Below are 19,545 nucleotides of genomic sequence, written 5' to 3' on the forward strand. Positions count from 1 at the left end.
GCGCCAAGCAGCTTCTGCCGCCAGCCACAACAACAAAACAAACAGAGAAATAGAAGTGAATATGGAAGATGAGGTGTGGGAGTAATTAAGGTTGGGAATTTACATCATTAAACAAAAGAAGGTCAAGCTGCTAAATCTAATGTTTTGGAGCGGTTCTCAGAAATAGTTGCAGCAGAAGACAACAGCAGTATTGGCTACGTGAAGTGCAAGTTTCTATGGTTCATAAGCGTATGTTGTTGCCAGTTTACGGGGCGATGTAATCTAATGGCTGCTTCCATGCACTTTTAGGCTGAAATAAACCCTGTTTTCATTTACATTACAATGCCTAGTATGTCTATTTAATGGGGTGGGTTGTAAAAATAGATACTGTGGTGCGTTGCGGGCTGGGGCGGGCCAAATAATTTCATAAAAGCGGGACTCGTGGGTTGGAAAAAAACCCAGACGAACCATTTGACCAATCAAAAAGCTTCTGCCTCTAGATGATATATACCAAATTTTATGCAAATAAGACACGTTTTGTAGGAGTTTGCAAAAGTGTTTTAAATAAAATAAAATTAAATCATATCAATATTAAATAAAAATCATAAATCATTAAATCAATCATGAGAACATACATCCTCAAATCCAATTTTGCTCGCTTCCCGTTAAATTCGTTGAAGCTTTATACAAGAACGGATTTGAAAATCTTTTAATAACTTTTTTCCATAGTGTGAGTTTTTGAAAAATTCTAAATGGTGCAAAATTTTTAAGTGGGCAAGGGTTAATTTGCAAGGATGCGTGCAGTCTTCCTTCTTTTTTGGCCTTGGCTGATCACATGCCTGGGAACCTGTAAGCAAAAGTTCTATAGTCTTGATTTAAGACATAAGGGATTACTTTTACAAGGATACTTGCTAATATGGGCATTTTGGCTTAATTTTGTGTGGATATATCTGTTTAAGAGAAAGAGAACATGACAAAGAACTCAATTTAGTTTTTTGCGCGTTATCCGAGATGCGACTTTGTCTACGTGCATATCTTAAACAGTCCTTGAGAACCGAATCAGGTTATCTTTAGCATCTTGTTGAGAATATTTAAATAGGCAAGGCTTAAAGTGAATCTCCCATGTTTTCCCTGAGCCATCGGCAGTGGCGGTTCTACATTGAATTACACCCTGGGCGAGACCCCCTTCGAGTGGCCCCCGCCCCCACAAAAAAATATCACACAATTCTGTATTAACTATTGCAATTACAACAGGAAACACTCAATCTGATGTCAATCATAATAACTCAGTGTCGTGTAAGTCTGTCAGAATCTATCTAATTTGCATATTAATGTGTTCTTGGAGCAACATTTAATGAAAAAATAAGTGTAATAATTGCAGTAATAATTGGCAACATTTTAATAATACTATATAGTATTTCATAGGAATATTGATGTATAATTTATTTCCATATTCACTTGTTGTGTCTCCCAAAAAATGCCTGATAAACATGATTTAAGTCCTGATGTCCTCTACAGTGGACATGTATGAAATCAATGCCCTGTTCTGTAACAGAAAGTCATTTTTTCCTTTGAAACCCCATAACGTCTGAGATGTTGGTTTATGAAATACAATTTGAAGAGTAGTCTGATTTAAATTATAATTACACAGATTTGAAAATTCCGTTGGCTAATTACAGGGCCTAACGTTAACCCAACTGATGGAAATAAATAATAACTGAACTTGTAACAGTTTTGTTGCAAAGCACAATATTATGGTGAAATTAGATCTCGTGTTTGAGTTAAAACCAAATTATTGTTGTATAAGCATAGCAACCGTCATAGCAAAAAGGCTAACAAACTTAAGATTTATACCCACCAATTAACACTAGCCCTTCATTCATGACATGGATACCGTAATAATCATACAGAGAGAACATAGTTGCATACCTTTATCTTTTGCTCGTTTCTCCTCTTCTTCTTTTCTTTTTTTTCTAAATTGGGCACCTGATGGCTTTGACCTTTTCCTGTCCATCTGTGTTTATTTGGCACTCGACAATCAACAGATTTCCCATACCCCCAACACAACCAGAAGTCAAGACTAAACCAATAGTGTGTTTTCACGACGCGTCATCAATCCGGAAGACGTCCATGTTGGAGGCATTGAAAGTAAGCACTGCTATTGAACCTAATGGAAATCGCAGATTTTGCTGGAGAAAAAATGATTCTTCTTTAGAAATAACTGTGAAAATAAAGCTCTTTAATGCAAGTCGATCACACCCCAGAATCACTATAGCCGTGTGCTTTAACATCACGTGCAGTATAATTAATTATTTTCTACTCTGAACTTCACTCACGAGTCCGCAGTATTGATTGATGACGCATTGTGAAAACACTCTAATGGTGACCACAATATCGTTTTGTATTACCTATTTTTATTAGCCATTTCACACAGCTTCTGTGCACGGCACCTTCTCAGCAAGCAGGGGTGCCAATTTGCCAATTCCCCACACAGTGAAATGATTTATAATAGAAGACCGCAGAGGATTTTTTTTTTTTAACTGCTCGTGCCGCCCCCCATGTATCATGAAAAAATGCCGCCCAGTTCGCCCATGCAAAAACCGCTACTGGCCATCTGGCTTTCCTTGTTGTTGAGCCCTGTGTAGTCTGCCTAGTTATTTTGTGATTTTTTTATATCATGCAGTCAGCTGTGCACACGGAAAAAAAAAACTGAAAGTCAGTAAAGGCCTTTACATGCAACACGAAATTGGGGTAATGGGCAAAAATCTACTTGAGCCAACCGGATTTAATAAAGCTGTTTATGACCTTTTCCAGATAAAGAAAAATCATTTTGCATGTTTACATGACCTTAGATGTTATCAGCTTATTAAGCTTAGTTTTAAGACTGTGCATGTAAATGCACTTACTCATGGGTTTTTGTTATTAGGGATGAAGATATGGATGGTGAGTGGGAGGCTCCCCAGATTCCAAACCCTGCCTGTGAGTCCGCCAGTGGTTGTGGCACATGGCAGAGACCAATGATTGACAACCCCAACTACAAGGGCAAGTGGAAGCCACCCATGATTGATAACCCCAACTATCAGGTAACATTATAATAATTGTATATGGAATATGGGGTCTCTTAGGGAAATTGATGCTCATTGATGCTGCTGCCCCTTTAAGAGCTAGCACACTATACTGTAACACACACGCCTTTGCAAGGACTCTTGTTAATATGGTAATTTTGACGTAATTTTGTGTTTATATGTCCGTAAGGCGTGAAAGAGAACTCAGTTTAGTATTTTGTGCTCGGACTCCCTGGGCACGCGCATATCTCTAAACAACCTGCGAGAAGGCTTTTAGTGATTATTCTTCATGAAAGCAGCATTGATACATGTTTGGCTGTTATCAATAGCGACTCACAAATAAATAGGATTTAACATGATGTATAAAGTTATATACATTTTGTATGCTTTGCAGTATTGTTAGAGAGCTTTACACAATAGTATAGTGCTTAAAGTTTAAACACATGTTTCCTGCATTAGCTTCACCTGCATACAATACACACAACACATGTCATTATCTTTGCTGTTTTGTACCTAAGCCAGGGAAATTCTTATATTCTGATCCGGAATTCATTTGAGTTGCAAGATTGAGTGCTTCACTCGTTTGCTCTGTCGGTCCTTCTGCTTCATCATAGCATTAAATGCGCCTCTTACACCCGCGCATTTCGTCTTTCGTCTTTTCGTCTTTTTTCACACCACTTGCGCAATATAACATTTCTATGCATTAAATTTACAATACGCTAAAATTATATATTGATCAGTTTGAGCAGTGAGCCCTGCACTCCAATCAAAAATGATATAGTAAACCAGATTAATGTTACGATTTAAAAGAAAAAAGGATGGCTTATTATAGGTTTTGTAGCAAGGCTGCTGCCATCTTGCAGTACCCTGTGTGTCACTTCACGGGATTGGTTGCTTTGCCTGAGTGCATACGACACAATGGGAGAGACACTGTTAAATACAGGACAGTGGAGGACAAAGAAGGAAAGATCTGTGAAATATGGAAACTGTAAAGACACAGGATTATCAAACAGGGTGTCCACAGGGTCTTAAAAAGTATTAAAAAGTCTTAAATGCCATTTTCCAAGGTATTAAATTGTGTATCATCGTTTCATATTTTTCCAAAGAAGTCATATGCTAAATTTTGCCTGGATGTAATCATTGCGTAGGCGATTAGTAGGTCCATTTACACCCGTTTGTTAAACAACATCATTGACCAATGGGGAAATGCAAGTTTTCGTGCAAATTGTTGGACGTTAAGGAGTTGGAACCAGACGCTCTTTTGACTTCCATTCATACGCATGCGATTGCGACAGACCAGAAACGCAAGCGCGTCCAAAGATATTTCTTCTATATATTTGTTCTTTTTGAACGAATCTTTCAAGTGAACGAATCGTTCTCGTTCACGAAAGGCAATGACTCATATTTCTCGTTCACTGAAATCTCTCCCTCGAGCACCGAGCGTCTTGGCTTAAAAGAGTGCCTAAAGCACGAGCCAATGGCGTTCGAGTGTGAGCTTTGACAGAACACATGATTGGTTGAATGTGCTCAATGAATACGCCCTTCACTGAACGAACGAACCTGAGTTTGAGTCTGAATGAGAGAGATCTCGTTCGTACGCGAACGAAAGGACTCAAAGGACCTGCTGATTCTCGTTCATGAACGACATGAACGATCAGTCATCTCGTTTGTGAGTGAACGAAACTTTTTAATTATGCAGAAAAACCGTGTGCGTTGGTCATCTGAACCACTTATTTTGACTTGTTTTATTTATTTAATGAGTAGATCAGAGACACACATTTTAATAAAGCCTGTAATCAGTTTATAAGTCCATTAATACGTTCGTTGACATAACACAACTCTTTTTCGCCACCTGCTGGCGTATTATAGAAATGGTCAGTGAACGAATCATTTTGGTGAAGAACTGAAAAAGAACAAATCACTCAAATAAATCATAATTCCCATCACTAACTCTCCGCTACTGTACACGCCCATCAAGAAAAAGCAAGATCGCTTAAATACCAACATTAACCATTTCAAAAATTTAACTGCTTCATTACTTCATAACATATTTGTGCCACGTTTTGTTAAATCCGCCATCTTTGTGTATTTGTGATCATCAGCTGCTGATAAGGAGATGCGCTGGATAAGCGCATACAGCCACACACTCATTTTACCTCCACCGCATGAGCCAAACACCAAACTGTTTCTTGCACGTTATATTGTGAATACAGGGCCTATAGTGTTATCAGCACTGAGATGATGCTGCATCAGGGGCTGATCAGCATCATCTGCATTTTTTGCTGTTAGACTCGCCTCATTTGAATTGTTTTCAGTTGGGAGGGAGCGTTTTGCTGCTGCGCCTTGCGTTTTTGGCGGAGCACTCTGAGCGCCTGAAGTTGGAAGAAAATCAACTCTGAGGCACATGACATCAAACGCTTTTCTGCTCAAGAGCCGTTGAATATGAGAGTTATGTCACTCACATAGACCTCCATAGGAAGAATGGAATGCAGAAGTAACTCGTGTCATGGAGTGTCCGATAGTTCCAAACATTGCACTGAAGCCCATTCATTTCTCCCACACACAATTGCTGCACAGTTGGTGAAATTACTGCATGTTTTTACATTTTAACGAGATGGGAGTTGAAATTACACACAATGACTTATCTTATATTCATATTCCAAGATAAAATCCTGCTGTAAAGGTAGTCAGTGTAGCAATCAGTGTACACAATGTGCTAATATTTAGCTAAATTAATGGAAATACAGTTGCTGTTGTCTGTTCCGCTTAAATCCATTTAAATAGGTTGACAGTATGGATTTGTTTGGAACTATTTGAATGCTCCATGAACCATGTGACCATACAGCGGTGAGATTGAGTGTCGTAACTCTCATATTCAACTGCTCTGATGCACCTTTTTCCCCATTGTCCAATCGAATGAAAGGAGAGGTGGGCCTTCGTTGTGGTGACAGAACTTTACAGTTGCTTGAAATGTCCGGAGATTGCAATGATGGAGAAACTTGTGCTGGCTGACGCAGGTTAACCGAGCAAAGTCAGAGCAAGCGCCTTTTGCTTGTACCTGTTTTACGTTCTGCTAATTTGACCGTTAACAGCAACTAGAGTGCTCGCGCTATAATCCTTGACTGACAGGGCAACTGATTCGGTGGTTGCATAGCAAAAAAACGCACGCGCTGCTCTTTTAAAAAAAGTCAACAAAAAAGGCAGTGCAGTGCGCCGCGTGATCGCCCACTCCGCTATTCCTGCCTGCCTGGCGAAATATATGACAGGCTCTTTTTCAAAACTCATGGATGAAAGGGTTTTATACATTTAAACGTGTAGTTTAACGTATTTATTTAAATATGTCTATCTGTCTATGTTAAATCTGTCTATGTTAAATATGATAAATCTGTCTGCTGCCTTTGATACTGTTAACCACCACATGCTCCTGTCGACCCTCAAGGCTATGGGTGTCTCTGGAGTGGTGCTACAATGGTTTAGGTCTTACCTCACAGATAGGTCATTTAGAGTATCCTGGAGAGGAGAGGTCTCGGAAGTCCCAACATTTCAGGGTGCCTCAAGGCTCAGTGCTTGGTCCGTTGCTATTTTCTATATACATGACATCCCTAGGCTCTGTCATTCAGAAACATGGCTTTTCCTATCACTGCTATGCGTATGATACACAACTCCACCTGTCATTTCAGCCTGACGATCCGACTGTTTCTGCACACATTTCAGCATTCCTAGCCGACATCTCGCTCGGGATGAACGACCATCACCTGCATCTGAAACTTGCTAAAACATAACTGCTTGTAATCCCGGCCGACACAGAGTCATCACAACTTCTCCATTCAACTGGGCTCATCAACCATCACATCTTCCAGAACGGCCAAAACCTGGGAGTGGTGATCGACGATCGGCTTAACTTCACTGATCACGTTGCCAGCACCACCCGGTCCTGTAGATTCATCCTCTACAATATTAGGAGAATTAGACCTTTCCTATCCCAGCATGCTACGCAAATCCTAATCCAGGCTCTTGCTCTGTCCAGACTGGACTACTGCAATGTGCTACTGGCTGGACTTCCAGCTTGCACAACCAAACCTCTACAGATGATCCAGAATGCGGCGGCAAGAGTGGTCTTCAATGAACCGAAGAGAGCGCACGTCACTCCTCTCTTCACTAAGTTACATTGGCTCCCTATAGTCGCTTGAATCAAATTCAAGATTCTGCTCCTGGCCTACATGACCACCACTGATTTGGCACCCCCTTACCTTCACTCGCTAATGCAGACTTATATACCCGCCAGATCCCTACGCTCTGCAAACGAACGACATCTTGTGGTGCCATCCCAAAAAGGTAAAAAATCTCTCTCACGTACCTTCTCGGGATTGGTTCCACATTTATGGAATGATCTGCCCGCTGCTACAAGATCAGCAGATTCTGTAGCCATCTTTAAGAACCATCTGAAAACACATCTCTTCCGTCAACACCTGACGACTTCTATCTCTTTTCTACTACTTTAATAAATAAATAAAAACCTTAGCTCTGTACACTGTGATAGGTTATGTGAGACCAATTTTCTTTTATTGCTCTTATGCTTTTTGTTGTCCTTATGTTGTTCCAATTGCTTCCATTGTTTCCCTCATCTGCTAAATGACTAAATGTAAATGTCTAGGTTGGTAAACTTCTATAGCTAAAATACAATCACACCCCCTTTTAGTTTTTCTTAAAACATTTTCTAATTGTAAATATTTCCTCCGATGGCCCGTGTCTTTACAGTTTCCATGTTTCACGGTCTCAGTCTTTATCTTTCCTTATTTGTCCTCTACTGTCCTGTAGGCTATTTAACCCTTTAGAACCTGAAGGGAAAATGTTGTTTTCACACATTTTTTTTTTTACTGTCAAATTTTACACTGTCCTATCATCATGTGCAAGGTATCGTTTTTTCAGAAAAAACTGTCTTTCAATAAAATAAGGTTTTTCACCATTACTGTGTGTTGTGAGTTTGTAAATAGAATTTAAAGAGACAAAAATAAAAAAAATGTAAATACATTTTTACTGATTTTTATTCAGACATTCTCAAATAACTAAAGAACGAAAGAATCTAGCACTTAAGACATTAAGAATATACTGTTGTACATGCAAAAAAGTATTTTTAGTGTCACTCATGTACATAGTTTTCATTCAAGAGCCTTTTTTGACCTCAGTTCTCTGGGCGTTTTTGCACTTTTGTCTCCATTCACTCAAATGTGGTGCTGACTGAAGCAGTTTCTGTCCAATTGCAAGCACAGGCACGCACACACACAAACACACATGCATGCACACACACAAATACACATGCCCCAACACTTGCGCACATGCAAACACACCTCCCTAGGTATCCCACGTGCTTCCCCACACACACACACATTTTTTTACTTTACTTGCTCAAAAACTCTCTGATCTGTCGCACTCCGTAACTCCCTGTTCATATCTGCCCTCTGCCGCTCTCCACCAAAACTGCAACCATTGGCCGATGAAACAAAAATGATTACCGTAATACACACATACATGCCCAATTTGTCTACTATTAGGAGCAATTCGAATTTATTTGATAGCACAAATGGTTGAAGAGTTACGGTCAAATGAATACCGCTTGGTAAAGTGCGTCGGCGACGCATGCGGTTTAAAAGGGTTAACAGTGTCTCTCCCATGTCTGATGCACTCAGGCAAGGCAACCAACCCCGTGACCTCACCGTCGGCGGTACTGCAAGATGGCGGCGCCCTTGGTACAAAACCTATAATAAGGCATCCTTTTTTCTTTTAAATGGTAACATTAATCTGGTTTACTCGCACTAATTAATCTGAAAACTCCTTTAATAAATAATGTTAATTTAATGGACGGTTCATTTCCGCTTTAGTGGAAAAAGCTATAGTTGAGCTGTATCTAGTGACCAAAATATGATATGAATATGAAATTTAAAAGTGGGCTCTTTTATCTTGGGCCAGTAAGCAGCTACATAAATTGTGCAGAGAAAATTGTGTTAGATATCATTAAATCCGATGTTAAAAGGTGCACTGTAAAAAGTTAATAATAATTTAAGTTCAAATGACTTTAAAAAAAAATGTAAGGCAACTTTTGAACTAAAGGTTTTAAGTTAATTTAAATTGGCTTCTTAAGTTGAAATAGGTGTCATTTTACAGTGTATATTATGTTTTTATGCAGGGAGTGTGGAAGCCCAGGAAGATTCCTAACCCAGACTTCTTTGAGGACCTGCACCCATTCCGTATGACTTCATTCAGTGCAGTGGGTCTGGAGCTCTGGTCCATGTCCTCGGATATCTTCTTTGACAACTTCTTTATCACCTCTGACCGCAGTGTGGCTGATCGGTGGGCTGCCGATGGCTGGAGTTTGAAGAAAGCAGCTGAGGGAGCTGCTGAGGTACGAAATACATCTATTTAGTCTTTCTCTAAAATTCCTTTGTTTTTTAAATGTTTACAGGCATCTCATGCATACTTAACACAAAAACAGCTACAGACGGTTTAGCATGCACAGATATCTTTTTTTCACATTGCCTGGAAATCAACAAACTTTTCACACTTGAACACTGGCTGAATCCAAAATGGTATACTTCCTTACTATATAGTCGGCAAAAAGCAGTAGGCGAACGAATAGTATGTCTGAATCGTCAGTATTCACAAAACAGTAGGCGAGATATACCCTGGCGGTGGACTATTTCTCGTGAGATTTGGACATGCGTATACTAATGTTGCGTCCGAATATGCCTACTTACCTACTATGTAGTAGAAGAAAACAGTAATTGAACAGAGTAGTATGTCCGAATCGTCAGTATTCATAAAAGAGTAGGCGAGAAATTCCCGGATGGCTTACTGGTTACGCCCAGATTTAGAAGTAATCAGCAACAAATACTCGAGATGCTCTTTATCCCATGAGCCCATGGGACTAGGGCTGTGCAATTCATCGAAAATTAATTGTAATCGTCAATTTTGGCTTCAACAATTACAAAAACAAAATAATCGAGGTAAAACGATTATTGTGCCACATTCCATTTTGCAAGGATCCTCTCTTTTCTCGTGGTATAAATCCACAGCGCACCCCCTTCTTTTACAGTGGTTCAGCTGTGCTATTTCTTTACATTGCTTTTAAACTGTGAATTCAATTGAAAAATAAAAGTTATTTATTTTCTATGTTGTTTTAAAAGTTAATGAGTAATCGTGTTAAATAATCGGGATCTCAATATTGGCCAAAATAATCGTGATTATGTTTTTAACATAATCGAGCAACCCTACATGGGACAGAATACCACCCACAGCCCGCAAAACAGTCTCAGCCGACTTTCATGTACAATTAAACATGTTGTTAATTATTTTAAAGGGTAATGTAACATTAACATTGACCTTGCTTTGTTTTTAAATTGACCATGTTTTATATTGTGCATAGTTTTAATTTATAGAATTTAAATAAGAAGCATTAATATTGAGCTTATTTTCAGCAGTACATTTAAGTTTGTGTTTTATATGTATATTTGCCCTTTACAATATTATATATTGCTTAAATGTTTTTTTAACTCACAGACATAACAAAATACATGATAATTATTCACAGGATCATTTTAATCAGGTGGTTTTAACGGATACACTTTGGCGCAATTTAACTTCACCTTTAATAAACGAATAATAACAAAACACAAATAAGCCCTAAACCAATTAATTACTAAAATTAAATTACTTATTTATCCAAGCGAAAAATGAAGAGACATGTAAAAAGGTGTCGTTTTATGGACAAGGAAAGAAAGAACAGATGAGGAGAAAGTGAAAGTTAAACGAGAGCGTGGTCGGATAACATTTGGATAACGTCCATGTTAAAACATACTAACATCACAGAAGAGATTTACTCAGGTTGTTCTTAATACTACAATAGAATGCATATTAGAGCAACGTATCTACGTGAGAGACATCAACCAATTGGCAGAATACAGACAAAAGAATAATTTGCAGCAGTTTACAGTCAAGCATGTTTCTGTTACAAAAAGAACATTCCATTGGCATAATCATTCTTCACAATGGGAAGTGTGGATGGGCCTGTTATTGCCAAAATTTAACTAAGAAAACGCATCGCAAAATAACAAAGCTGTTGTATTTCTTTTAATTGTTTACTTTTATCAAAAGCATATAGCCCTACAAGGTAAAAATGAAAATACATGAAATTAAAAAGCTCTGAATGTGCTGTACTTGAAGAAAATTAAATGCTTTGTTTCATGTGTTGTTTACTTGTACAAAACCCATGTTACGGTGTTAATGCAACCTGTCTCTCAAGTTGTTGCGCTTGTCATTACATCACATGGCAAATCTATGGCCCACACTCCAGTACAGTAGGTGGCGGATATGCACTTCAAACATAAGTTGCCAGTCTACTTTGTCTACTGTATTGACATTAAAATGTCAGAACAATGTTGTATATTGACAAGACTATAAAAAATGACTGATATGTTTTTGTATAGCGTATTTATATTTGTTATGGAGAAATTTAAATGTGAGATCTATGTGATCTAAATTTAGCGGGATCTGTCGGGTCAGGAAGAAAATCATTTTAAGCAGAGACCGGGTGAACACAGTGAATTTTCAGCGGGTTGGAGCTGGACGAAAAAAACAGTCCCATGCAGACCTCTAATTTGTACCGAACCGTCACGGGCAACATTCCAAACTAAGTCATCATTCCTATGCCCTACTCTTTCGAAGGGCAGAGCCCATATAGTTTAGACTTTGGAGTGAACAGGGCATCTGCATGCCATTATGTAGACATTTGGTATGCACTTGGCAAAGGAAGCGACGTAATTTCCTCATTATCTTCAGATGGCGTGTTCCCGTGAAAACGAAACATTGTGTCCATCAGCAGATGTCACTGTTTTAATGGCATAACTTAAGCATAAAACCTTACCGTTTGCATGAACCTTTGCAGAGTGCTTCTCATTACGCATAGTGCGGTTTATATAATAAGAAGTCTTTTTATTTTGCTTAGTTTGCTGTCTCGTCTTTCATAAAGTGAACGCAAAAATAAAACTGTTGTATTTGTTTTCTAATTATGCGATCCAGCATCTCTCCTGTCGGACTAAACTTTCTTCTTCCTGCTGAAGTTTGGTCCTGAAATAGGGATGCACCGAATGTTCAGCCACCGAAAATGTTCGGCCGAAAATAGCAAAAAACGCAAGAGAGAGAGACGCGCGTCCGCTTTATTACTGCCGCAAACATTTTGGCTGCGCGTGCGTGCGTGTGTGTGTGGAGCATTTTAAAGTGTCAGAGAAAGACACAGAACGGGACTTGCCGCACGGAAGTAAATTTCCGAATAAAAGCGTCTTTACCGGTAGGTAACTTTACTTCAGATGGAAGCGGGCTGTCTGACAGTAGCCCCGCCACTCTCGACATCCTTTGACATCATACAGTTGTCGCGTGCACACAGTTCCCTGTACTAAACAACTTGTCAAAGTATGTTCTGTGCACCTTCTGAGAGAACAGTCAGCTTTTGTGGGCGGAGTTTGGAGGAGAGACGTGAACTGATATGGTTGTCAGTCAGCATCAGTCAGAATTGCTTGCATTGGATGTTTTTTTTTCTCAAATCATTTTGCAATGTAGCCTATAATAATCCAACAGTTTTAGTTTATTTGTTTTTTTAGTTTATAGGCCTAATGTGGAATGACACTTTTTAATGAATTGTTTTGTTGTAGTGGTACAGAGTAACTTACATTACATTCTTTTAGCAGTCAGTTATAGGCATAATTAATACAGGCTATTCACAGGCTCAATTTTTTGTTTGAATTTACTTTGTTTTGCTCAATTTTATATTAAGTTGTATTGTATTTTATTGAAAAGCAAGACAAATTATAAAAAGCACGTTTTGACTATTCAGTTTGTGCAATAGTGAAAAAAATGGCTTAATAAATAGAATGCAAAAAAACATGTTCCGTGTTCGGTATTATTCGGCCTTCGGCCAAGTGTTTCACATCATGTTCGGCTTTGGCCAAGAATTTTCGTTTCGGTGCATCCCTATCCTGAAAGGCATGTTTAGGGCAGGTTTTGAGAGCAGCACTGTTCTGTGCTACTGGCCTGACATTGGTGGCGTGTCTCGAATTTTGGCCCCATAGCTGCTGCTATTGGCTCGGCCTGGCATGATGAAAGCCCTGTCTTACACTGGCCCGCAGAGTCCTGTACCCGTCGGGTGAATTGCTAATATTTGATGTAACGGGTGGAATAATTATTCATGTGTCATTTGCGGTTCGGGAAATAATACGCGCGGATGGAACTTGGATTCATTAGCCAAGACTATTTTGACTCTATACGAAGCTGCTTTTACACGGTCCTGTGCTTACATGTGCTCAAGCTCTGTGTGAAGAGCTGGTTTCTAATTGCAGCATTGAGCATTGTAGCCAATCGCGTGCAACTGATGGTGAGGACTCGATACTGTTATCACAATTTAAATAAACGTTTTGTCTCACCATGCTCCTGGTCCCTTTTTTGCATTTGGGCTTTATTTAGCCTTGATGGCAGTTGCGGCTTTGGTATAATTTTACAGAAAAAAGGTAAGGGAAACTATTCTTAATATCACATTAACAATGTAGGCTATTTACAACAAATTTTGCATAAATCAAAACACATTTAAAAAAATCACTAATCAAATATAGAATAGCTACGATTAGCTTACAATATTTTAGTGAATTCATTTTTGGTTGACTCTCCCGAAACTGCATTTTTGTGTAGTATGTAGTAACTCAATATAACATTGACCAGGAATTCCTAATATTTTGTTGCTTGTTGCATTGTCTACATCATGTAGATGCAGGGAAGTAACTAATTATAACTACTCACGTTACTGTAATCAAGTCGTTTTTTTTTTGGATACTTGTACTTTTACAAGGTGCTACAATTGTCAAAATTAAGCATTAGTACGTAGTATCTGGAGACAGTACTGACAAATGTATTAAAAGCTTTTTGATTTGTCAAACAGTTCTCGTATACAGTCAACGTATTGTAATGCGAGTGTGCCAAAGGGTCATGTGGCTGTATCTGTAATTAGCATGTTTGTGACGTCATCATGACATGCATGCGTTTATTCTCTGAACTTACTGTATTTTAATACAATTTGAATACACAATAAAGTTGAAGCCATTTATATATTTAATGTTTCTGTTGTCAGATAAAAACTAATAACTACAGACAAATGTTTATGATCATGTGTCCAGTCAGTAACACTGACAGGTGTTTGTAAACGCTGTTTTGTAATCATTCATTAATTCACTTATAAGTAACTTTAAGCTGCTGTTTGATCATGAATTTGCTGCTTCCTGAATGGACGAGGCGTTAATGAGTAATGATGGGAAACATGCATCCCTTTGTTATCGCGTTCAGGGCAGCGGTACCTCCGGCCGCTTACGATCATGTTCAGAAATGATTGGATGCCACCAATTTGACAAAAAGTGGAATTACAAATTGCCGTCATTGTAATCCGTCAAAATGACGGACAGCCTTCAAATTTTTCCGTCACTGCACCCTGAAGGGGTGGAGCTGAAAAGGAAATTCCAGGGAACCACCAGAGTACGTTTTGTAAGAGCCAAAACCTGACCAAGTGCTCAATGAACCTTGAAGTTTTTGCTTAAGACTAAACAAACATTGTGAAAATACACAGTTTTTGGGTTACTCCCAAAGTGTTTGACTAAGAGTAAAGATAAAAATGTCAATTTTCCCATACATAAGAAGTTCTGCAAAGTTCATCTGTGACAAAAAACCCATAGCAAACACACCACTTTGGTAGGAGTCATGGCCTGGTGATTAGCTTTGACACACTGAGCAAAGTTGTTTTTTGTTTGGAACTCAAATTAAAATATGGGCCACTTGATTTTCTGATCCTGTTCTACCCCTGACCATTTCCAATTTTGACTCGCTTATCAATATAAAAGACCAAAATAAAAAATTGGCTACATTAGACTCATGTTTAGCTTTGTGGTGGTGAATTAAGAGATTTTGTGTTTGTTTTACAGCCTGGTTTGGTAAGTCAGATGATATCAGCTGCTGAAGAGAGACCTTGGCTCTGGATTGTCTATGTTCTGACCGTGGCTCTGCCTCTGGTGCTCTTCATTGTCTTCTGTTGCACTGGAAAGGTGTGCGAGATACTACAAAAATTAAGTATTTCACTAGTATTGCCATTTAAAGCTTTGGGCCTTATAAGCCTAATGGTGAATTGTTGGGTGAATGTCTCTCTTTGCCACAGAAGAGCTCGGCATCCGCAGCCGCTGAGTACAAGAAGACAGATACTGCTCAGCCAGACATAAAGGATGATGCTGAGGAGGAAGAGAAACCTGAGGAAGAGGAGGCCAAGGATGAAGAACAAGGTCTAATAATCATTTACATTTTTTCTTCTGTCCTTCACAGTGTGACATCAAAGATGATCATACTCTTGTTTGGAAATATTCTGGACAATAAGTTTTGCGGTGTTTCGTAAGATTTACTTTGTTTAAAGAGTACATAACTAGGGATTTTTGCGTGATTCAGAGTCTACTCCCTTTTTTCCAAGCCAATAACTTCGTTATACATTCACTTTCGGATTTACAACTTGGCAGACTGCTTACTTTCAAACACTGCAACATTACACACTGCATGAAATGTAATTTTCATGATCTCATGTTATGTACTCTTTAACTGAATGAGGAGGGTTTTATTTTGTTTCCTTCATCCTTGACAAAATGAAAGGCTTGTGGTATTTTAAGGATTGTCTTGAATTCTGTTTTTCCATTAGAAGAGAAGAAGAGTGATGAAGATTCTACAGGAGAAGAGTCTGCAGAGAACCGACAAAAAGAGCAGCATAAATCTAATGAGGTACACCCCTTTAAAGGGCCCCAAATAGCCTTTTTGCAAAATGTAATATACTGTAAATCTTAGGAGTCCACAGTATGTGTAAAAATACACCACAGATCTTTTATTATACTATGCCCTAAATGTAAACTTTTGCCTTTGAGGAAAGACGCTGTTTTGGTGTGTATTTTTAAATGCAAATAAGCTGCTGGTCTCCGCCCCCTTTCAAGCAAAACGCGCAAGGCTGTGTAAACCTGTGCTTTTAGTAACAATAAAACTAAAGAAATTTGTCACAAAGCGAATGAGAAACACTGTCTCATAGAAAACAATGTGTTTTGTTTTTAAAGATAAGTGAAAGTACACAGGACAAACATTTAAACATTGTCCATTCATTCAGAAAACAGCGTGTTCAGTGTTTCAACACACAGAACACGCTGTTTTCTGAATGAATGGACAATCACGTCACATCTTTAAATCCTGCACATTGCTTTTTATAATTGAAAGTACACAGGACAAACACATTGTGTCTTTAAAAACCGAACATGATGTTTTTTGAGTAAATGGACAAACACGTCGCATCTTTGAATTCTGCACCTTGCTTTTTATAAGTGAAAGTACACAGGACAAACGCATCATAACTTTTAAGAGGTGAAAACATGACCCGTTATGAATCCAGCATGTTACTGACATTCGTGTGTGAAGCAGCCCAGTGTAAAGTGAATTCACCTGGTGTCTTCTGCACATTCCCTTCAAAAATAAAACTAATTCACAGCATCTTCAGCGGCTCAGATGTCGGGAGTAAATGAAGACTAATGTTCAGTCTTGCATCCAACAACAAAACATCTTGTAGCTCACTGTAAGTAGTCCAGTGTAGAAAAAACGGTGGACGGTGTACAACTCAATGAGGGCAGAGACTACGCTAATACATCCATCAGTGTTCATGAGCAGGGCTTAATCAATGTGACGTCAGTTTGCTGAGAGAATGCCAACAGCTTGTTTAAGAGGACTATTGAGGTTTACTGGGCATTTAAAAAAAAAAGCAATAGGCAGATTTTTATTCTAGGGTGGTTCTATACACACTCTTGACAAAAAGTTATGTTCAAACAACATTTAAAAGCGAATTTTCTACATTGGGCGCCCTTTAACAACAACAATGTCCAGTCATAAAGAAAAAAACATTCTGAAAATGATTGTATACCAATTTATGATGAGGTACATGAAAACCAAGATTATGATGAGGTACATGAAAACCAAGATTTTTAGAAGTTGATTATAGTTCCATCTTTTATTCCCACACAGTGTTCTCCGCTACAGTGGAGTGACATTCAAACACAATGTGAATCAGATTTAATTTTTGGGCCCTAATTGAGCAAACAAGGTTTTGAATATTAAATAAAAAAAAAGTGATGATAATAATCAGAATTCAATTTGAGTGTAATTTCAACAATAGTTTCAACAGGAGAACTGCTTCATTCTCAATGTTTCTTTTCAATTCTGTCACGTGCAGAAATCAGAAGATGACATTCTGAGAAGGTCTCCCAGAAACCGAAAACCGAGAAAGGACTGATAGACTTCCTGAATCTCCTCAACCGTATCCCAACTCCCCTCTCCTCCCTTTCCTGTTCTTCATCACTGAATGTGGTAGCAGTCAGAGAGAAACGATGCAGTCCACCGTGCAACCAACAGCGAAATGGACTCCTCAATCAAGCTTGAGGATGTTGATGGCTGCCACCGTGGTGATGATAATGATTGAATAGCCTAGAAACTTTTTCCATGTCTCCAAAAGAAACTACTTTTTACCATTCCCAGACTGTGAATTTGACATTAGTGTAAAGATCTCATAACCTTATTTCAGCTGTACACACTTCCAGACAGTGTTCCTACGCCCTCACATACAACAACACTGTTGCACACTATGTTTTGTATGGATTACTGGCTTTTTCTGCATTTTAGGCAAGATGGTGTAGATGCACAAAAGAAGCCATAGAAGGTCAACTATTGATTTGAATAATTGATTTGATATTCATTATAAATTCAAAAGCTGGTAACTTAACAAAACATGAATCTTGTGGAGGAATATATGGTGTCATGGCATAAACTGGGCATATGGCCCGACCTTATACCCAGACACGCTCAGTAAGTAATCCAGGGAGAATGCCAGATAGATCTGTTGTGCACTGCCTTATTTGAAGGATAGAAGATTTGCTAATGTGTTTTCTGTGAATGTACTGTGAGTTGTCTTTATTGTTTTTTTGTTTTCTTGTTTTTTGTAATTTGAATGGGCTTGCTGAATCGTGAATTGCTGTAATGTTTGTTTTTTGGTCTTAAACTGGTCCAATAACATAGACATAATGGGACTAAAACATGTCAGATCTTTTGTTTTTCAAGATTTACCAGTGTATGGGAGAAAGTTTGGAAGGACGCAAGGCCCAAGATTTTATTTACTGCCCATTGTGACCTGATATTTTGATGAGGTTCAATACATTTTCATTGGTGCATAATATAGTGGGGTTGCCTGATAACTGGAGAATAATTCTGCTTTCTTTGACGTTTCTGCTTTTTCTGTGATTTTGTATCTAATCTGGGCTATGTTTGTAGCAGTAGCAGTTTCCTGTTTATAGAACTAATTACATTCACACTATGTGAGAGAGGACTAAGTGACAGTTCCAATATATCAGCGTTAATGACTATATAGCTTGGTCCCATTTTATGGCAAAAAAATAAATTATATTTTAGGACCACAATGATTTGTTTGAATTTTGACAATTTTTCCCCAGTTATTCTGTGTGTTGAATTCGATTAGACTTATCATAATTTAGCCATTTATTTACTGTATCATCATGATATATACATACTCTAACCTTATGCCAAAAAGACATTTCAGACATAATGAAAAATGTCTTAATACAAAACATCTTAATGGTCCTGTAATAGACTTATTTTTGCACAATATAATTTATTTTGCTTTTGGGGTGAAATATGTCATGGATGTGTTCTTGACAAGTTCAAATAGTACTGAAGATTCTATGAGAAAACATGGAAAACAAGATTTTAAATAATATAAATAATTTCCTCAACCATTTTACACTGACTCTGCCCCAAAATGCTTAACCCTGAAGAAAAAGAAAGGCACTCTTAAGAGTCTTACCCTGATCTCAAGATAATTAACATATCTATGCTGTATTGCTAGTTCTCCTAAAGTTAGCCTACATATTTTTTTACCCAAAATGGCAAATAAGCCTCATCTACTTGTATTCCATCAAGCGAGGGACAATGCCATAACATGAGCTCTGCCCTAAGACTGATTAAAAGTTGACACTTTCAAATGTAATTAAGAAAAAATCAAAACTATATCGGATCATACAGACCGATATCTGCTGTACAAATACTTACTCTACTTTCCCTAATCTCCAAACATACATGTAATTTCTGTACATCTGTTTTGAGCAGTTTTACTTATTCTTCTCTGTTTTTCTTTGTTTCTTTTGATCTCTTTTGCTAACTTTTGTTTCACATATGTAGGCGATTAATACCATGAACTGATATAAAAATGGAAAAAGAAATGGATTTGTGTCATTGGGGACATTGAGATTATTGGTCTGAGTGATGAGTTTGCCTTTAAGAGGAAAGTTTTCAAATAAAGCCATTTTACTTTCAAACTAAAATAAACTGATTTAATGAA

General features: G+C 38.2%; 1 protein-coding gene across 4 annotated transcripts in view; it reads left to right on the plus strand.

The window, feature by feature from the left end:
• Positions 1-19,545, plus strand: part of canx (calnexin) — a 91,435-nt gene extending 71,890 nt beyond the window's left edge. For 3 of the 4 annotated variants that reach the window (XM_057348846.1, XM_057348847.1, XM_057348844.1), the window contains 6 exons: positions 2,906-3,062; positions 9,229-9,444; positions 15,053-15,172; positions 15,283-15,403; positions 15,808-15,887; positions 17,371-19,545. In XM_057348846.1, the coding sequence (XP_057204829.1) occupies positions 2,906-3,062; positions 9,229-9,444; positions 15,053-15,172; positions 15,283-15,403; positions 15,808-15,887; positions 17,371-17,430 (754 nt within the window). In that variant the 3' untranslated portion in view covers positions 17,431-19,545. The remainder of the gene's footprint in view (positions 1-2,905; positions 3,063-9,228; positions 9,445-15,052; positions 15,173-15,282; positions 15,404-15,807; positions 15,888-17,370) is intronic. The other variant, XM_057348845.1, reaches the window with a different exon arrangement.

This window comes from Triplophysa rosa, linkage group LG13, assembly GCF_024868665.1.
Source record: "Triplophysa rosa linkage group LG13, Trosa_1v2, whole genome shotgun sequence".
Lineage (NCBI taxonomy): Eukaryota > Metazoa > Chordata > Actinopteri > Cypriniformes > Nemacheilidae > Triplophysa > Triplophysa rosa.